This window comes from Argiope bruennichi, chromosome 6, assembly GCF_947563725.1.
Source record: "Argiope bruennichi chromosome 6, qqArgBrue1.1, whole genome shotgun sequence".
NCBI lineage: Eukaryota > Metazoa > Arthropoda > Arachnida > Araneae > Araneidae > Argiope > Argiope bruennichi.
Window position 1 is genome coordinate 124,746,411 of NC_079156.1, and position 19,899 is coordinate 124,766,309.

At 31.8% G+C, this 19,899-nt stretch overlaps 2 protein-coding genes across 2 annotated transcripts; both read right to left on the reverse strand.

Annotated features, from left to right (window-relative positions):
• Nucleotides 1–16,330: 16,330 nt before the first annotated feature.
• On the reverse strand, nt 16,331–17,920 carry LOC129971970 (uncharacterized). Its single transcript, XM_056085949.1, has 2 exons — nt 17,171–17,920; nt 16,331–16,555 (listed from the first exon to the last, which is right to left on the reverse strand). The coding sequence occupies exons 1-2, from the start codon at nt 17,918–17,920 to the stop codon at nt 16,331–16,333; spliced, it is 975 nt and encodes a 324-aa protein (XP_055941924.1).
• A 392-nt stretch (nt 17,921–18,312) lies between these two features.
• LOC129971971 (uncharacterized) lies at nt 18,313–19,899 on the reverse strand. Its single transcript, XM_056085950.1, has one exon. The coding sequence runs from the start codon at nt 19,897–19,899 to the stop codon at nt 18,313–18,315; it is 1,587 nt and encodes a 528-aa protein (XP_055941925.1).

Genomic DNA, 19,899 nt, shown 5'->3' on the forward strand with positions numbered 1-19,899 from the left:
TTTGAATTTCATTTGGTTGACAAATGAGCTTCCAAAATGCTTATTCGGTTTCCTTCATTATTCAACGAAGCACTAAACGTTCAGGTAAGGGATTTTGAAAATTGGTGCTTCTTGAATTGATGTTTTTTTCTGCATTAGTTGTGCGTGAATTTTATCTTTCAGCATATTTTTGCGCGTTTCTTCTCTTTTTTTCTTTCACTTTTCTTTTACCTTCCAATTTCTTTGTTTAACTAATTACTACAATAATATGAGATTGAAATTTACCTCAACTACAGCACAGGGCAGAAACATATTTCTTCACATATTAAGTAAAAAGGAAATTTGTTCTCAAATTTTAATCAATTTCAATCTTGATCGATAGTATTCGTTTTAAATTCCTTATGAAAAATCTAGTTAATATTCAAAAAAAAATTGAAGGGACATAAGTTAATTAAATATTAACTCCCCTCTTTGCCCCTTTCTAGTATTCTATGTTTGATTATTAGATTTATTCCATTGTTAACTTAATAATAATCATTGGCTAAACTTCAATTGTTATTGGATGTCGAAGGTTTCAACAATCACTCTTATTATTGTTGTTAGCAAAAATATTACTGTTCAATGTTAAACAAAGACACAAAATACAAACAATATAATAGATGAAACAATGAATCCACCTTCTGCTGCTCTGTTAAGAATCATTTCTCTTTTTGCAACTGATCGTTGTGTGACTTTTTTTTGCTGAGCTATGCTTGGTGCGTTTTGTGAACATTTCAATGAGGCTACGGGCATCGTTGGATGGATCGTCCTATGGACGATCTGGGAACTGTTGAAATATTACATGTTCCATCACTTACCCTCAATCGGAGATCTGTTTTTCGATCCCGATTTGGATCAAGATGTTGATACACCATCTGATCCACCTGCGACTAGAGTAGAATCCGTCCCAGTGGTTCGCTCCTACACGGTATTTAGGATTTGCCAGGCTTTAGAACTTCCAGCGAAACTGGCTGCATCTGCTATCCAGATGTCAGATATCCCTGTTGTAGAATCCTATATGGTCTACAAGCTGTGTTCTGCTCTGGGTTTGCCTGCACGGATGGCTCCTGTGGGAGTGCCAGTTGTAGAATCCTTTGCGATCTACCAGTTCTGCTTAGCCTTGGATATTCCAGTGAGATACCGGTCGCAGAAGGACGCAGTTTAACCTCAAAACTGTCGTCAGCTGCCCGATGCAGTTTTCACATCAGAACTGTCTTCGGATGCAGCAATGGAGGGTGGGCGGGTGGGGAACAAAAGTAGCCCACCTCCACGTGGTGTTCCCTGGGCAACGGTGCAATTCTTTCGAACTGCATCGGCTAAGAGGCTACTCAAATATGAAACAAATAATGAACTTTTTATTTAGTTTGATAAAACTACACACCTAATTTTTGATTTTGCGTTTTAATGCCACAAAATTTCATTACAAGCATCAAATTCAGAAAATATAGAACATGTATTTACGGTAGCAACAACTACAATGTTTTTTGGATATACGTAAGAATTATATATTTTAATAAAATATTATATATTTTCATTTATTAAAATAAAAAAGAACTTAAAATATGCTCTTTGACTAAGAATTATTATAGAATTCACACATATAGAAAATCAACAGCGTTGGCAATCGTCAATCTAATGGAGAAATCTTATAATGACATAAATTTGCAAAAATTTACAAATTCATAACATAATTCGTCGCCATATACGAGTATTTATAGCCGGTTATGATGAAGTAGATTAAAGGCCTTATTGTCAGAGCCGGTTTTCCCTTCAAAGGGGTTTGGGTGCAAGAATTCATTTGGAGCCCTTATTTTTTGTAAAGCAAGAAGAAAAAAAATCTGCACATATATTATTAATGCATATTTATTTAATGCGTGATTTTTTTTTTTTTTTTGCTAATACAACAATTACTTAAGAAAAATTATAATTTTTTACAATTTCTTTTCCGATGCTTAATATAGCAGTAAGTGCATTTAAGCGTTCTGAACACATGCTTAACCGAAGATAATTCTTTATTGATTTTAATTTGCTGAAAGAGCGCTTAGCACTTGCTGTAGTAACTGGCAACGTAAAGTTTTAGTTTTAGTTTAAAAGTTATAAATTTAGAAATAACTCATTATAATTATTATTTAGTATGCATTGCAATGTGACTTGTGCGTTATTTACATCTCTTTCATTCAAAATCAAATCCCATAACAAACAAATTTCTTGGATTAGGTTTTCATCTACATCTGTTTTATAAAACTTTACAAAGTTTTTGGAATATTTCTCTAATTCATATTTTTCTAAAGTTGTTATATCAGTGTTTAATTTGAAATCAGAAATACTATTTGGCATACTTTTAAACCCATCTTCTATTTGTACAATAACAGTATCTATTACAGTGTTAAAAACATAAATTGCTCTACCGGTTCTTTTTTTTTTATAACTTCGGAAAATAATCTTTTTCTTTATTCGAATTCGTTTTTCAGAAAAGCGTTCAAATTATGTGTAAGCACTTTTTGCTTCGTCGAAAAATGTGTTAAAGTTGGTTCTTAAATTTGTTATTTCAGTTTTAATCTTATTGACTAAACTGAAAGCCGAAACAAGAACAATTGTTTCTATTTGAAATAGTTTATTGATAGTGTTAATTTTGGAAAATATTTTCAACAGTACTATTAAACATAAAAAATGATATTTATTGCAACTAATAAGCTTTTAGCTTCGGATACCGCTGTATTAGCGTTACTTACATCATTTGAACATCAATAAATTCTTCTAGGGTATTACAAGTTCCTTCAAACTGTGTATACACTGCGTTCACTTAATCTATTTTGGCTTCCCAACGAGTGTCACATAATGGTTTAAGAGTAATTTTTAAATGCTTTGTAGAATTTCCTATCTTTTTTCCATTACAGAAAATAAACAATATAAAAGTTGTAACATCCTCAAAAGTTTTTTTACTATTTATACTGCTAGAAGCGGCATAACAAATTAATAAATTAAAGGAATGTGATAGGCAAGAAACATAAATTGCATGCGGAATCAGAGAATGTATTCTAGATTGCACTTCTTTATATTACCCTTTCATGTTACTACCGTTGTCATATGCTTGCCCTCTACAATTCATAATATCTAAATCAAGCTCAGTAAATCTTTTCAATAGAGTTTTTGTTAGTCCTTCTCCACTCACATCAGTTACTTCAATAAACCCTATAAATGACTCATTTATAGTTAATCTTTTCTCTTCAAAACTTACATACCTAATACTGATTGAAGTTTGTTCCGTATGGAAAATATCAGGAGTACAATCCCTTTGAATATATAGTACAAGGTGCTTTTATATCATGTTTAATTTTGTTAAGGACTTCATTTCCTAATGCAGAGATAATTTGTTCCTTTGAACTATGTGCTAAGTGATGCACAATTCTATTTTTCGAATTTATTATTTTGTTTATATGATCCGTTAGTACAGGATCGTATTTACTTAATAATTCGATCAAACATTAAAAAAAATTCCATTATTAGGCTATCCTTTTATTTCGCGATTTCCTCGAAGTGGAAGATTAGTAAAATAGAATCATTTAATCTGTTGTTTATAATGGCACTTGCCATGGACAAGCTCGCTGACGAAGTCAGTGATTTTAAGCCAAGGGAGCGCCTCTCGTTTTAGTAGCGACAAGTAGGGCCAAGAGTACGTCTCAGCTACTCACGCATCACATTCGCTTGCACAACCCCTTTTTACAGAGGGGCACATTCACACCTCTCACAGATAGAACAACCATGCTCGAACCGGGACTCGAACCCAGGACGCCCAGGTCACGGGGAAGACGCGCTACCACTATGCCAGGACGCCGGCCAATCATCTAATTTGATTTGTTTTACCAATACTTGAACGTAAAGTTAGTCGTTTTAGTAATTCTTCCCAAGCAATAAACGAATTAAAATGACAACTAGAACGCTCATGATCTTGGATTACAGCTGACAGCTTTATCCAGTTATTATAGCCATCTTTAAATCGTGTAATTTGGTCATTTCTTCTTCTTTTGAAAAACAGTATACAATAAAAACAAAAGTGTAAAATGGTCTACCTTAGCATTTTTAGCAAAAAAAAAAAAAAAAAAAAAAATCCCTTGTGTTGTACAGATCTGCTATGACAGAAGACATTCTAAATTTATCAGTTATAATACTTGGCCATGAACCAGGATCATTTATACTCTCTTGATCGTATTTGTTATTGTCATTTCCGGCATAATTTTCTGATTCTGTTATATTTGTATAAACACACGTTTCTTCAACAAATTTCACCGTTTCAACATTTTCATTGCAAGACTGTATCGTTTGAGTAGAAATTTCTTCCCCAGTTGAAGTTTGAATTGTAATTTCTGATGTTTAAACAATTTCTTTTCCTGAATTACTTCGAAGCGAAGAAAACTGATCTACTTGTGACTTCTTGTGGAGTTTAGCCTTTCTTCTTTTTTTCTTTTCTGGTAATTTTCTTTTTTGACACCCAGCGCGATATTTCATTGGCATGGACACAGTTATATCTAGCATAGAATGAATAGAATGAAGCTTATAGAATGGCTTATAGAATGAATTATCAAATTACTATATGCTATAAATGCGCTATTACCTAGTAGGTGAGATGACTGTAAATCTACTTACCTTATATTAATAATATTTGTACACTTGCACTAGACTATAGTAAATACTACAAACTTCGTATATTTCCAAATCCGCCGACTGCTCCATTTAAACTTCTTCCTTGATTCTTCTTATTCCGTCGTGGCCGGTGCCGGTGAAGAAGTAATGCTGTGTGCATTGATGGGAGTTAATCGTTTAATTTATCTTCGTTCTACTTTTTGTTTCAACAACTAAATATAAAGAAATATGCAAAGAAGCACACATAAAATATATTACATTAGATGTAAAAAACAGTACATAGTTGAGGATTTACAAGTCCATTTGAACCCAGCCTCATCCTCTACTTCTTGAAGCCGCATGCTCCCAGAAGTCGCTCCGCTCTGTCTTAACATATCTGAATGGGATTTCATTATTCATAAATGACCCCCCCCCCCTCCTTTTATAGGTATCATTGCATTTGTATCCTAATAACAGCGTCAGTCGAAGCTCAGTCAGCCACGTGTAAACAAACGTATAGTATATGTAAACGTTATTATTGTTCAGAACACTATTTTAATTCTTAATTACAGCAAGGACCCTCAATAGCGAGGCCCCGGTGCATAGCTTCCACAGCACCACCACCCCGCCCCCAGATGGCCGTTCCTGACGCCTATGTTGGAGGAAACAAGAACGCCGTGCAGTTGACGCCTATGTTGGAGGAAACAAGAACGCCGTGCAGTTGACGCCTAGACAAGGCGAGATGATTACGACGTGTTTAAAAAGACGAAGACGAAATATTTCGACGTATTTTTAAAGGACGAATTTGATTATCCACTCCATCCTGTAAATTAGTCATCATCATCTGTTCGTCATTAAACTAATTTTATTGTCATTCATTAAACGCTAAAATATCACCTGGACTTGTTATTGCTTGGCCATCACACCACCATATATATATATATATATATATATATATATATATATATATATATATATATATATATATATATATATATATATAAAGATAATTTTTGAAGCAGAGTCGTGGCCTAAGAGAGAAAGACTTCACGGGAAGCGTGTTTTATGTACATTATGTGCAAGCAGCAGCGACGAGCACACGAACACAGAACGAAATGAGGAAAAGCTAAAGAAAGATTTACCCATGTGCTTATATACTGTGAGATTTTGATTGGGATTTCTCCACACATTTCTCTACACCTAGGCAAGGAAATCTTAGAGGTCTTTTTTGAAGAATTTGTTTAAGTCAGCAAATTTTTATCCATTCACTCTGAGCGTGTGAACCGTCGACCTAAACATTTTTACACAGCTTATGTTGAATTAATTAAATAGAAAAAGTGGAATAGGATTATTAAATAAGAGAATATTTTAGAGTGGAGTTGATATGGGCTAAATTAAACTGAAAGTTAATTTAATTAAGTTTAAATTAGATTTTAAAATGTTATTACATATATAAATGTATCGGGATATTTAAATTCAAGTATATATTTATATGCTCTGGATTATATATCTGGAAAAACGCATACGCATAAATTAGAAACCATCTAAAATAGAATAGTAAAAAAATATCTAATGCAAAGTGATTCGTAAGAAAAATGCATATCTTAAGAAAACTAATATCTGAGCTGTGCTTCGGTTCTCAAGTTTCCCTCCCCCACAAATGTAAAAGTGGTACAGTATTGATGTATTTTTATGCCTGTACGCTCATCTCCTGTATGAATGGATAGGGATTTGAGTTCCCGAAATATTAAACACATTTTATATACGCACGCACATCAAGTAAAAAAAAAATACTCTTTCTCATTTTCCCATTTTAAGAATTCTAGGCCATAAATAATTTTTTTTAAAAAGGTATAATTTAATAATGCAGGTTTTTCCTTCCCAAACACACAGAAATATTTCAGTTTTTGATGCATTTATATGCATTAGTTCTTCCAGCTAAAGTTTTGTTTGATGTTAAAAAATGTTTTTTTTTCATATCATATTTCAATATGTGGGCAATATTTTATGAAATTTTTCTATCAAAAATTATTAATCAAACTCGAATGTCTTTAAAATTAGTATAATTTATACAAATGTCTGACAAACGTTGTCTCCAGGATTGAGATGGGAATGCGCCAAAAAAAAGTAATTTCAGAAAGGTTAACTACTTCCTATCGTCTGTCCCTAGATGGCGCTCTTTACGAAACGACCATCTACTTTGTATTCATGTGAAAATATTGATTTTATGTTGATTTTCACAGTATTCGGCAGACGTTTGTTTCACAGTTTGACGTTTGTTTGTTTATTACTTTTAACATTTACATTTTAAAAAAATCGCCAAATTTATAATTATAATTTATTTATACTTTCATCTTTCTAAATATTGCAAACTATTTTGCTGCATCTTGATTTAAACCTAAAAATCAAGACTTTCACAACATTCACTAAATATATTACTGAAACAGTCACTTGCAACTGGTATGAATTTGATCTGCTAAAAGTTAAGAAAATTGAATGTTTTCATTACTGCTATGACTAAGTGTTACTCGTACATTTTTTATTTGTCTTTAACAAAAAATTCCTTAATTCAAAGCATAAGCTTCACAAATGATTTTTTTTTTACAGAATTTTCATTATATGTTAGAAATATCATTTATTTTCATTGTTTTATTGATTATTATTCAATTTGACATTGCTTTGAATATTTCGGTTGAGTGCTGGCATTATTTTGAGTACAGCATGAAGGAAAGTTAATCAAAAGAGAGTAATTTGTTTTCAAGATTGAAAAAAAATATTGAATTTCAGAAATTATTTTCAACCCTTTTTTAAATACTTTTATAAAAGGGAAGATAAATTTATTAAAGCTATTAATTATTGAAGTTTAAAGAATGTTGAGAATTAATATATTAATAAAACTGAGTATGTGGTTAAAAAATATGATCTGGAAGAACTTTTTGATAAACAGTAAACGCAATTTAATTATTTAAAAAAACATAAAATTTGGTAACATAATCTGCACCGTCAGTTTCTTTTTTATATAAATACCACTCAAAATGCTCATGTTTAACTGTAGTGAATAAATAAGTCATTTAAATACTTATTCATTTTCAACTAATAATATATAAAAAATTCACTAAACAGGCATTGCTATTTGGTTTCTTTTAATGTTCTATCTGGTATGAAAAATTAAACAGCACATTATTAAAAAATTAATTGAAGTGATTTATATTTTATTATATGCATTTGAAATACCTCTATCTAAATATAAAATGAAAAAAAAATAACTAATTAAAAATAATGTCTCAGTATATATCTGAATAGCTAGTGTGGACTTTTTTTTAAATAACAGATTTCGGGAAATAGCAGAAAAGAGAAAATAAAAGAAATATTTTGAATTTCCTTACTTGCAGTGCAGGTTTCACATTAATTTTTTAAAAGTCCTTTCACATCAATGAGTGAGATGATATTCATTCAGTTAGTCAACTTTTTACACTCAGGAAATTTCTAAAAAAAGAGCAAATGGCAACTAATTTTAAAGCAAATATCTGTAAAAAGTGTTTCAAACACTATTTGGGGAAAAAAAAATAAGAATTTCTTTTCCATTTTTAACAATTATATTATTATATTAGTATATATAATCTGTTTTTTATATTTGAAAAACTGATATATATGAAATAAATCTTTACTTAAGTGTTTTTGGTTTTAAACTTTGCCCACTTGTGAATTAATAATGGCAACATATTACTTTAACCCTCTGAGCGTTTTCATTCTACGTCTGAAACCTCTAAAAAGGGAACTAAACTTGACTAGTATTCTCTCTCACAATCGGTTCGGTTTTCCTAAAGAAATGTACAGCAAGCGCGAGCACTTTTTTCTTTCCCCTCTTCTTCTTCACGGGTGGTCTACACACCCTGGGGTATGCGCAAATTACCGCTCATTCATGTCAGATCTTATAGCTTTCGTTTATGGCTAGAAAAGTCAGATGGTTTCTAGGAATAGTGTATGGGGATCCAGTTTCGTTGCTTTTTAACCCCGATAGTAGATAATATCGCTCTGTAAAAAGTTGTACAGAGCAAATATAAACAGAAGGGTTTTCTCTTAATTTTTGCTAGGTATTTTAAGCACAGAAACTCTCGTCGGTCTCACTATATATATATATATATATATATATATATATATATATATATATATATATATATATATATATATATATATATATATATATATATATATATATATATATATATATATATATATATATATATATATATATATATATATATATATATATATAAAATAAGTAATTAATGAGGATTCAAATTCCATTCATATTCCTTTGTTATTCTTTCAAATAAATCATTGTAATATTTTTTACTGAGTAATCAATATTTGAATAGCATTTGTCTAAAATTAGGACTAATCACAAATAGTTATGTCAATCAGATGTGTATAAATAACAATATATAACCGATTTATCATTAAAATAGCATTATCTTCTATTATAATAAAATATGCAAATCAGCAAATTGATTGAGTAGCTTAAAAAATATACAAATCTAGAGCCATATGATTTGCTACTTATGTATTAATGACCCAGGCTCTAAAATATATCACATCAATTTTTTTAAAGTTCAATACTTTTTTTAATCATTTTTTTATTGAAAAATAATGGCATATTCGCTTTTAAATGTTTCAAAATAATGAAAATTTCAATTAAAACCTCATCAAATATATCAGGGTAAATGCAGATTAAATGACCTTATTTAAAATTTATTTTTGAAATTATAGACTGTTCTATTGATTTTAAAATATTTTAGAAATTTATTGAAATTATCGACTTTTTTTTGCTATTTTTTTCCCACCTTTTTTCACTATTTTGTGTGGATATTCAAAGAAATTGCTATCTTCAAAAATATTCAAAGGAACAAACAAATGATTCTTTTAAAATATTATACAGGAGTATTTCATTCCTCGTAAATTTCGATACATTTATGATGTTCTTTAAAAAAATACAATGGACGTAATAATTTTCTAATTTTCGTGCATTCTAAAAAAGAAAACACTATTTATTCATTGCTATTTCTGCTAGTTTTATCAAAAAAAAATTTAAATGACAAAAGTTTCAATTGTGCTTACATATTTTTATAAAATTTACTGTGGAAAAGTAATTGATGATTTAAATATGTAAAATTAAACTTGTAAAGCATATGTTGCATTAACGTATCTTTGCAACATTCCATTTTCTTTCTCTTTCTAATGATCGCTATGAGTGAAGATAACAATCACCGAAAACATTTTTTTTAACAATAATTCATGACGATGGATTCAATAAAAAAATAAGCGTCTTGCTTTGGTAGGAACCGCAACAATTCCACAATTGAATTAAGAAATTTTATGTCTCAGAACTGTATTTGAAACAAAGTTTGGAAGTTTTAATTGCTTACTAGAAAAGTTTTTACTTTTGTTGATTACCTCCATAGACATTGTAAAAATATCAAACTATATAAGTAAATGGATTTAGTGAAGAAATAGTGATATTCGTATTTCAGTGAAATTGGGATGTATAAATTTTACAAATATTTGACAGCATAGTGTGAAAACTCTCGAAAACCAGCGTAAGAGGTAACTGGTTCCTAATTTAGAAGTAATTACCGGTGTAAGCAATTACTTTCATTTATGAAAGTAGCCTTGTTGTATCCAGAATCATTGACATTAACCTTGAATCGGTTTTGAAATACACAAAAATAAAGTTTTTTTCTTTTCTTTCTTTTTTTTTAATTAGTAAAAAAAGGTTTAGTAGTTACGCGTAGGACGTAAACACTTCTTATTTTGATTATAACTTAATAAACCGTATTCTAAATTATATTACAACAATTAACATACCTGGAAATCATAAATAACATTTACATCTCATGTTATTTCCTCTAAATAAATCAATATTATGATGTTTGTTTTGAAATCTGTTTTATGATGATTTATGTCATGAGTGCTATGGTGATTTATGATATGATTATTCAGAGCAATTCAAAATAAATCTGAAGATCGCATTTAGTAAATAAACACATTCAATATTAGAAGGAATATATTAATCGCATACCTTAGTTCATTAAGTATGAAGCTATCTTTTACCATAACTAAATAATCACTCTTTGTATTTCGTTATTGAAAAGAATAATTCACAGATTCTCGAAATTTGATACTTACAAAATATGCCCAGTCTTAGAACATCACGTCATATTATTATCAAAAGTTGATTTTAGTTTTTAATCATATTTTTTGTCGAAAATTAATAATAGTGTTTAAACGATTACATCTACTGACTTAATTTCACAAACTTATCAAATTAAATCTTGATAAAAAAAAGCCTTTATAAAGCAGTTACTTTCTAATTTGTAAGCTATTCCATTGATTTATGGATCCCCCCCCCTTTAAATCAGAAAGACCATCTCGCGATTAACCATCTGTGTGGCCCTAAGGCTCGTCTCACACTATACGGATTCAAATGCCACCCGTGTCGCTATGAGTTTGGGCCGCCGTTTTTCTACAGATCGAACATTTTACTCAACTCAACATTTTACTCAACAGAACATTTTACTTACTGTACTTCTTGATAACTTCCAAAAGAACTAACCAAAAATTGAAATCTTTTTCACAGTTGTGTAGGATGTTGGATTTAATACAGGAAAACGCATTTTACTTTATAAAAACTTTATATAATTAAATAACAGCCATTTCAATAAAAAAAGTTGATATACTTTTTAAATATTTTCAATGTGTTGCTTATTCTTGCGTTGTTTCTATATCCTCACAATAAGGACAATGATGAACAGAATTCAACAGCAAAATCCATTAAAAAAAGTAATAGAATGAAAATATTTTAAAAGGAAATACTTCACGTGACAACAAGAATAATAAACGCATTACTAAAATACACAAATTCAGTAATTTTAATTTTTTTAAGAGGAAATACATATATAGAAACCAATACTAAAAAGGAGCCAAGCAAAAGGAACAAAAGTATAAATTCATGGCCGCAGTATAAGCTCATAGAGGAATCATGAAGAGAAATCCATTTCAACCTCAAAACTCAACCTCAAATTCCTGTCGCTTTCTTTTGTCACTTTATAATATATATTATATAAAGAACAGAAAATTTTTAATATATAAATTATTAGAATAATTAAAATATTATGCAGTATAGTTATACCGAATTATAATATTCATTTAACTAGTTTTAAGCATTATAATACATATCTGCTTCAGTAAAATATTTATAAACTTCAAGTATCACAGAACTGATTTTCGTAAAATTTATTATACAAAGTTATTCGCATGTTTCGCAGAAATTCTGTATTCACGTTCCCCAGCGCGCAGAGAAACATGGTTACAAAAAAAAAAAAAAAAAAAAAATGTTTGAAACAAATTGTACCCATCCACAACGCTTGATACTTTATTTTTATAATTTATCAAATATATCTCCAAGCGGTAGAAAAAATTAATAAACTTGATTGAATTGTTGATGAATCATGCAGCCAAATAGTGGAAAGAAAGAATTTATTTATTTCAAAATGAAAATACATTAAAAAAAGGCGTTTTTTTCTTTTTTCGAAATTGAAAAATTATATAGAGCAGACGATCATTGATGATATATCTAATGGCCAATGGTTTTATTATGAAATATAAATTGACAGATTTGGTCGAATGACTGGGGCAAGTAGAATACCAAAAGGTTTTGGAAGTAATTCCGCCATAGACGTATCAACTGAATATACTGTTGAAACAAAATGCAATTTAAATTTAAGTCCACATAGAGCCATTATGGGAGACACAATTGGGGAAAAATTCCTGTTCCTCTTTTCTTGGGCGAGCCCTTTCCTTTTTCACCCCTCATTCCTCCATAACGCCGGCACCATCACAATGCCCTATGCCTAAAGGAATCTTCGGGCTCTCAGATCCTGTGACTTCCTTAAATGGCCGTAAAACTTCATTGTGTTGTCTCCCCTCCAATTCATCAAGATGTCGAAACTGGTAGGGGGAAAGAAATACGTTAAAATACGTCGACACCATCTGCGGTGCAGTAACACCCCTACGTGATTTTCAGTGCAAAACGAATTTGCATCGTTCGTTACCCTACGTTAAAATCCGTGCAGTGCACTTTAAAGACATCTATGGGGCTACGTCGAAATACGTGTGGAACCCTTAGAGGGTTAATAGTGACAGTAATAATAATAGTACTTTAGTTATTTTAAATAGTACTTTAATAGTAAGTTGGAATTAATTGACTAATTGTGATTCTTACCTCTCAGACACACTGGTAAATTATTCTAAAAACTTAATTTCAGAAAAAATATGTGTAATAAAGAATTATAAATGCACTTATAAAACAAGTATAAATTCAACTTAAAAATTGGTGAAAATTAAATAAACCTTTTACGGCAAACAACCAGTTTCAACATGTAGAAATAACGATATATACGTATGATGGTATTTCTTTTATTTCTGCAACAGACTATCAGAATAAAAAATTTCGAATGTAAATACTTAAATGAAATCATTCAGAATATCAAAGCTAGAAATTCGCACTCATATGATGAACATTTTTAAATATTTTATCTGTACTAACTAGCAAAAAATAAATATCATAACTAATCCACGTCAAAAACGAAAATTATCCATTCCTTATGCAAAAATAAAAGACATTGTTCGGTAAATGTCATAATCTAAATCTGTTAATAAACATTTATCAGACGATTTGTTCTCAGACGTTTTATAACTGATAGTATTTTTTATTTAATTCAAATATTATTAAAAAGTAAAAGCAAGCGATTTTTTCTTTGATAAACATATTTTATTAATATTATTTCGTTTATTTTTTGTATAATAGCTGATGATCAATTGTAAACATTGTGGAATCTGGCAATGTATGTAATATATGCTGTTAAGTTGAAAGAATAAACAAGCAGAAGGAATTCTAAAATACTTGGAGTATTATTTTAGTTTTTAAGAATTTAAGATGCTCTTCAAGTTATAGTTTGAATACTTAAGAAAACGGGTAGTTTTCTAGAAAGCATGCGAAAGACATATTCTAAAATTTATTTATTCGAAGTATTCATTACTTCAAAACATTTATGAATAAAAATTAAATTCTTTTTAAACATATTTGCTCTCATCTGAAAGTATAATGAACAATACTAGTCCAGAATCTTCACAAATAGAATATTTTGATTTCCTCTTTCTTAATGATTGTTTTATATTTTTCGGTGTTCTCATCAATGCTGTTGGTTCTGAATAAAACAATCAAAAGAGTGCATTAAAAAAATCAATGAAATAAAATAAAATAAATCAAATAAAGAATGATAAATAATTATAAAATAGATAATATTAAAATGCTAAACAATATACAAAATATATAATGTTACTGTTAAGTTTTTCATCTCAACCGCAAACAGCCAGTTTTAATACGAATAACATGGCGGCGTTGATTTCGTGCTGTACAATAACTCCTGAATGAAACCTCTGTTTCTCGATATGCATTATGTTTGAGCATTGATTATTATTTCTTTATTTCCCGCAAAGGATATCGACTGCATGTCCACCTGTCCAAGTTCGTCTCATCAGTAACAGTCAGAGCCTGACTAAGACAGAGGCAAATGGGGCAGTTGCCCCACGTCCCCACATTAGAGGGGGCCCCAAATCGAATAGAAAGTTTATTTTACGTTTCCTTCTTTAATGAACTTTTTTTTTAAACAAAATATCAGTACAGTGTAAAATCCGTAAGTTTTATGTTAACTTCTTCATTAATCTATCGTATGAACATAAAAAAATCTATATTTCGTAAATCCACGGCTTTCTAGGGCAGAATTCAGCTAAATTTTCGCAATTACACTGAACAAATTTGACCAATCAAAAACCTGTATTTTTACATATCACAAAATGCGATACAAAAATACAATAAATGCAAGATACAATAAATAATTTAAAAAAAAAAAATTAATAATTTGTATTATATTATATTGCATAATATATTGTATTATATTGCATAAATTAAATACTCCTGCGTATGAAAATAATTGTTGAGAATTGTATATTTTTCATTTAAAAATGTACTAATATTTAGTTTATGAGATTTAGGATTTTCTCTTATAGACAGATGCTTAAGATAGTTGTAGAAGGCATTCTAATATAAATCTTTCCTTAGCATATTGGTAGATTGCATTTTAAATTCAATGGTTAAATGTAGTACTTCGAGTTAAAACTAAGAGTTTTTTTAGTTTAAATAGCATTTTGAATTAATTAACGAAAAATACCAGAGACAAGTTCTATGCACTTTTATGCACGGTTCTTCATTACTAAAGTAATGAAGCAGAGGGGGGACCCAAAGAAGTTTTTGCCCCTGCCCCAATTAGGCTAAGTCGGGCCCTGACAACAGTAAGTGTTATAAATTACAGCATCTGACGAGTAGATGGCGCTGTGTATATTCACTTTCATTAATTTATATTACATAATCTTTTCTTTTATATGGTTGATTTCTGTAAGCACATAGTGCAATAACTTCTTTGTGGTTGAGGTCTGCCATTTTCTCATGATATGGAGACAAGCGACAGGGAATGAATCCCCTGCAGTAAGAAAAAATATTATTATTATTGCAAGTCTAATCTGAACAACTTTGAAACAGCGTTGGCAATTTTGGTGTGTAGCCAGCTCTTCCCACAGGAGGCGCTGCGATCGTTCAATTTATACAGCGAATGGTTGAGGTTCCGTAAGACACCGAATACTTCAAATTACTTTGATATATAAGCGCGTTTTTCCATTGCATGCAATTGGAATTGAAAGAGAAAATAATTTATTATCTAGACAAATACAGTAGACTCCCGATTATCCGCGCCTGCCGCACTAAGTTTTTTTTTTCTTTCAAGCAAAGAAAAAATGCTTCCAAAGCAAGAAGCAAACACAAATGACTGATTTCTTCAAAAAGGTGTAGTTTTACAGTTATGCTTTTGTAATTAGATAATACATTACAGTATTAAAACAGTACATATGCATTAATTTTTCTGTGTATCCTTGACGCCTCTCGTAAGTACAAAGCACTTTTCTGTTTTCATTAACAAAATGCATTTTAGGTTAGTTTTGAGTGATATACTAAAATATTAAGCGTTAGTTAAACATTTCCTGCTGTTAATTTTACATTTCATTGCACATAAAACGATTTTTCGAAGTTGGAATGACTGTTTTCTCTTTTGCTATATCCGTTTTTAGCTTTTTTCGGATTATCCGCGATTTTTGTTATCCGCGGCAGCAATCGTAAATTGATGAGCAATGAAAATAAACATGGATTACTCACCTCGCCTGCGATCGCTCTTTTCGCGCTGAAATGAAGTCACATCGAACGTACGAATCGACATTAATACGAGTTGCTATTAAATTAAACCAATCAGTCATCAACACTGAAGAGAGCCAATCTAAAAAATACTAAGACATTTAATTAGTTGAAATTATTTACAGAATTATATACAGGATTTTTAGTATAAACATATGCGATGGAGCTGTAACATCACACATCGCAAAGTTCACCGAAGAAAAAAAAAGTTTTGTAATTTCTTTTCAGGAATTCCAGGAGTTGAGTTGTCTCAGAAGAAGTGAAAGTGCTTTTCGTGACATACTCCCCACCTTGAGTTTCACCACAATGGAACTCAATTCTCAAAGAAATGTTCTAGAGATCCAAACGATGAGGAGCACGTAGAGTTCGACCATAGCGGTTGATTCGCCGAGGTTGAGAAGTGGGTAATAGTTCTTCCGGAAAGACAGGCACAGGCAATGTTGCTTCCTGAAAGACGGGCACTGGTGCTGGTATTTCCTGAGAGACCGGCACTGGTGAAGATGAATCACTCGGATTATGGCCCTTCCCTTCGTCACAAATGACGGGATCTTCAATTCGCTTGCGAAGTTATCTGTCGATGGGAGAACTTACTTCAAGAGGATAGAGGCGCTGTATAGGTCGAAGTAAGTCTCCTTGCTTAGTGCGAACTTTGACAAGACGCACTATTACGTCTTTTCTTTTGATTAATTCCACCACTTTTCCAAGAGGCCAACTGATTCTTTTAGCCGTGATTTCTAATAAGACTATATCTCCTATGGAAAAGAGACAGCTGTTTCGTGATTTTTTCGCATAACTTCTAAGCTGCCAATAATGTTCTCTCAAACTTGACATTAAAGTCTGAATTCCACAATGAGATAGAGTTTTGTGTCTATGCATAATCATTTTATGAACTACAATATGATCAGGGGGTAGAAGGATAGGATATTTGAAATTTTCAAAATCCTTCCTCATTTAAAGTTGTATCTTGATTCTAATGAGACCTTTTGGATCAACGAACGGACGAAGGTTTCGAAGTCTTTCTTCACTGACTGTTTTAAATGAGGTCTTTTGTATAATTTTCCAAATTATGGTTTCAGCTTCTGACAGTTCTTCAATTTCCAAATTTTGTGAGGTGTGCAACGTCACCTTTTTACAATTTCTGACAAATCTAAGTATTCAGGCTGTAATTCTCACGATCTTCTCGAAAGATGAAATATTGGCTAAGTAATCGAATTCTTCATTCTTTGTAACTGCCAAAGTAACTATAGTCTTTTTCTTTTCCGAATTTATGATTTCTTTATCGACCACAGCTTCACTAACTGGCCAATGTTTCTCATCTTGCTTCAGCCAAGATGGGCCATCATGCCAGTGTTGACTTAAAAGAGTGACCGCAGAACATCCTCTTGAAGGTAAGTCGGCTGGATTGAATGTTCCAGGAATATGATTCCACTCACCTTTTGAACTATAGTTTCTTATTTCTCTAACACGGTTCATGACAAAAATTCCCCAATCTTCTTCATTTCTACTCCAATGTAAAGCATTCATTGAATCCGTCCAATAAAATGTAGTTACATCTTCCATGTGTAAATCTCGTTTGATTGTTGTCATGAGGCGTATTCCTATAGTACACGCGAGCAATTCCAATCTGGAAACTGTTACAGGTTTCAATGGAGCTACTCGGGATCGTGACTGTACGAGTTGACAGGAAACCCCCTCTTCATTTTCGCTTCTCAAATATATGCAGGTTGCATAAGCTAATTGAGAGGCGTCACAGAAAACGTGGAATGATAGATTGTTTCTTTCTTTAAGATTTATTACCAGTCTTCTAGGGATCGTTAAATTATCAACACAAATTAAATCTCTTTTCAGTTTCAAAAACTTTTTGGCAAGTTCATCAGACAGTTCAGCATCCCAAGACAATTTAGCTGTCCAACAGTCTTGCATCAAAATTTTAAATCTTACAGTCACAGGACTCAATATTCCAAGAGGGTCAAACAGTTGATTTGCTGATGAAAATATTGATCTTTTAGTTAATGGAATTACCTCAAAAACATCTTTTTAATATGCACATCTTAATGTGTCATCTTCTGGGTTCCATTCATGTCCCAACACTGAGATGTTTTCTTCATGCGCAAGGGAATTTTCGCCAGTTCGGTGGAAGGTAGATTTGTCCTTATTCTCTCAAATCAAATTTAGCATAATAATGATGAGTGTTCAATAAAGGCTTCTACTTCTTCTATGGAATCTAAACTTGTGACACAATTGTCAACATACATAGAAGTCTTCAGTTTTTTCGCTACCCCTTGAAGATGTTCAGGAACATGATCTAGATGGTACTAAATAGTCGCGCCAAGGAGGAAAGGACTTGCGTTTATTCCAAATACCACACGTTTATGGCGATAAATCTTCAATTTATCAGGATCTCCGTTTTCAAACCATAAAAATCTTAGATATTCTCTGTCCTTGTCGCTAATACTTATCTGGGGGAATGCTTTCTTGATATCAGCGATTATGCCAAACGCTCCAAGTCGGAATCTATTCAAAATGCTCGGAATCAGTTCCACTAAATTAGGTCCTTTTTCAAGACAGCTGTTCAAAGATAATTCATTCTTCTGTTTGGCTGAAGCATCAAAGACCGGTCGAATCTTTGTTGTTGAATTCTCTTTGATCAGGGCCCGATGTGGTAAGTACGTGCAAAGAAGATCATCTAATCTTGTAATATCCAAAGGTTCTATTATTTCTTCTTTCAGCCATTCATGGAAGACATCTTCATAGCTCTCTAGCAAGTTCTTTGCTTGAAGAATCTTAATTGTTCCCTTGAGTCTTCTTTCCGCAATCATTCTATTATTGGCAGGTGGCTGCATCCCTTCCAACCAGGGAAGAGACACTTCATACCGGCCATCAGGAAGTCTCTTCAGTGTTTTCAAGAAATACTGCATGGAAGCTTCTTCCCTCTCCGTCTTTGATTGTTTTTCAGCTAGATCTTTGATTCCTATGATATTAAGATTCCATAAATCTGTTTCAGAAATTCCTCCTGCAAGCATTGAAGTAACAATCAGATCTGTGTTTCCATCTCTCTTTTCTCTTCTTGTACGACCCATGACCGTCCATCCTAATTTTGTTTCGATTGCAACTAAACCAGAAGGTAAGAGCTTATAACCTCCGGTCAGAAGCTTTCCGGCAACATCTGCACCAATCAATAATTCTATGGTTCCATGGTGTTGATCACTCAAATGGATATTGTTTTCTGGAAGTTCTTTCATCCACATACCATACGCAACGGGTGGGATTGTTGCACAGATTGTTTCTTGGCCGAGGACTTCAAAGTTACAGTTGTAAGTCAGATCGAAGTCAGTGAGGAATGCTCTATAAACGTCGTGATGACAGACCTCTGTACTCGCTCCACCAAACAAGGAATGTCGCAGGCTTTCTCTTCGGTGGGGTTGGTAATTCAATCTCTGCGCCGTACTTTTTAAAATGTACGATCTTTGAGAAGTTGAGTCGATTATTGCTCTAATCTTCACTTTACCCTTTTCTCCTCTTAAGTGAACTACAAGAGTCTGCAACAAAACATGAGGTGAAGACGAAACATTTGCCAGCGTCTGATCTTCTACGGGAATATCATTAACAGGCTTAGATTTTGTTATTTCCTTGGGAGACTGGGTTTGATTATTATTGCATAAAAGGTAATGATGTAATCTTCCACAATTCAAACATTTGATTCTGGATTTACAAGAGCTAGAAATATGATTAATTTTCAAACACCTAAAGCAACCACCTTTTTTCCTTAAAATATCTTTCCTTTGATCACCTGGTAAACTTTGAGCATATCTACAATCAGCACTAAAATGATTCTTATCACAGAATATACATTGAGAATTCTTCGAGGCTGTATTGCTTTGTACTGAGCTATAGAGTTCCAT

What these genes read in the sequence shown, in the direction of transcription:
- LOC129971970 (XM_056085949.1), bottom strand. Translation starts at nt 17,920, where the DNA reads ATGCAAGACTGTTGGACAGCTAAATTGTCTTGGGATGCTGAACTGTCT. An exon ending in TTTCATCTTTCGAGAAGATC is followed by an intron (nt 16,556 to 17,170) that starts GTGAGAATTACA and finishes TAACTTCGCAAG; the next exon opens with CGAATTGAAGATCCCGTCAT.
- LOC129971971 (XM_056085950.1), bottom strand. Translation starts at nt 19,899, where the DNA reads ATGGAACTCTATAGCTCAGTACAAAGCAATACAGCCTCGAAGAATTCT.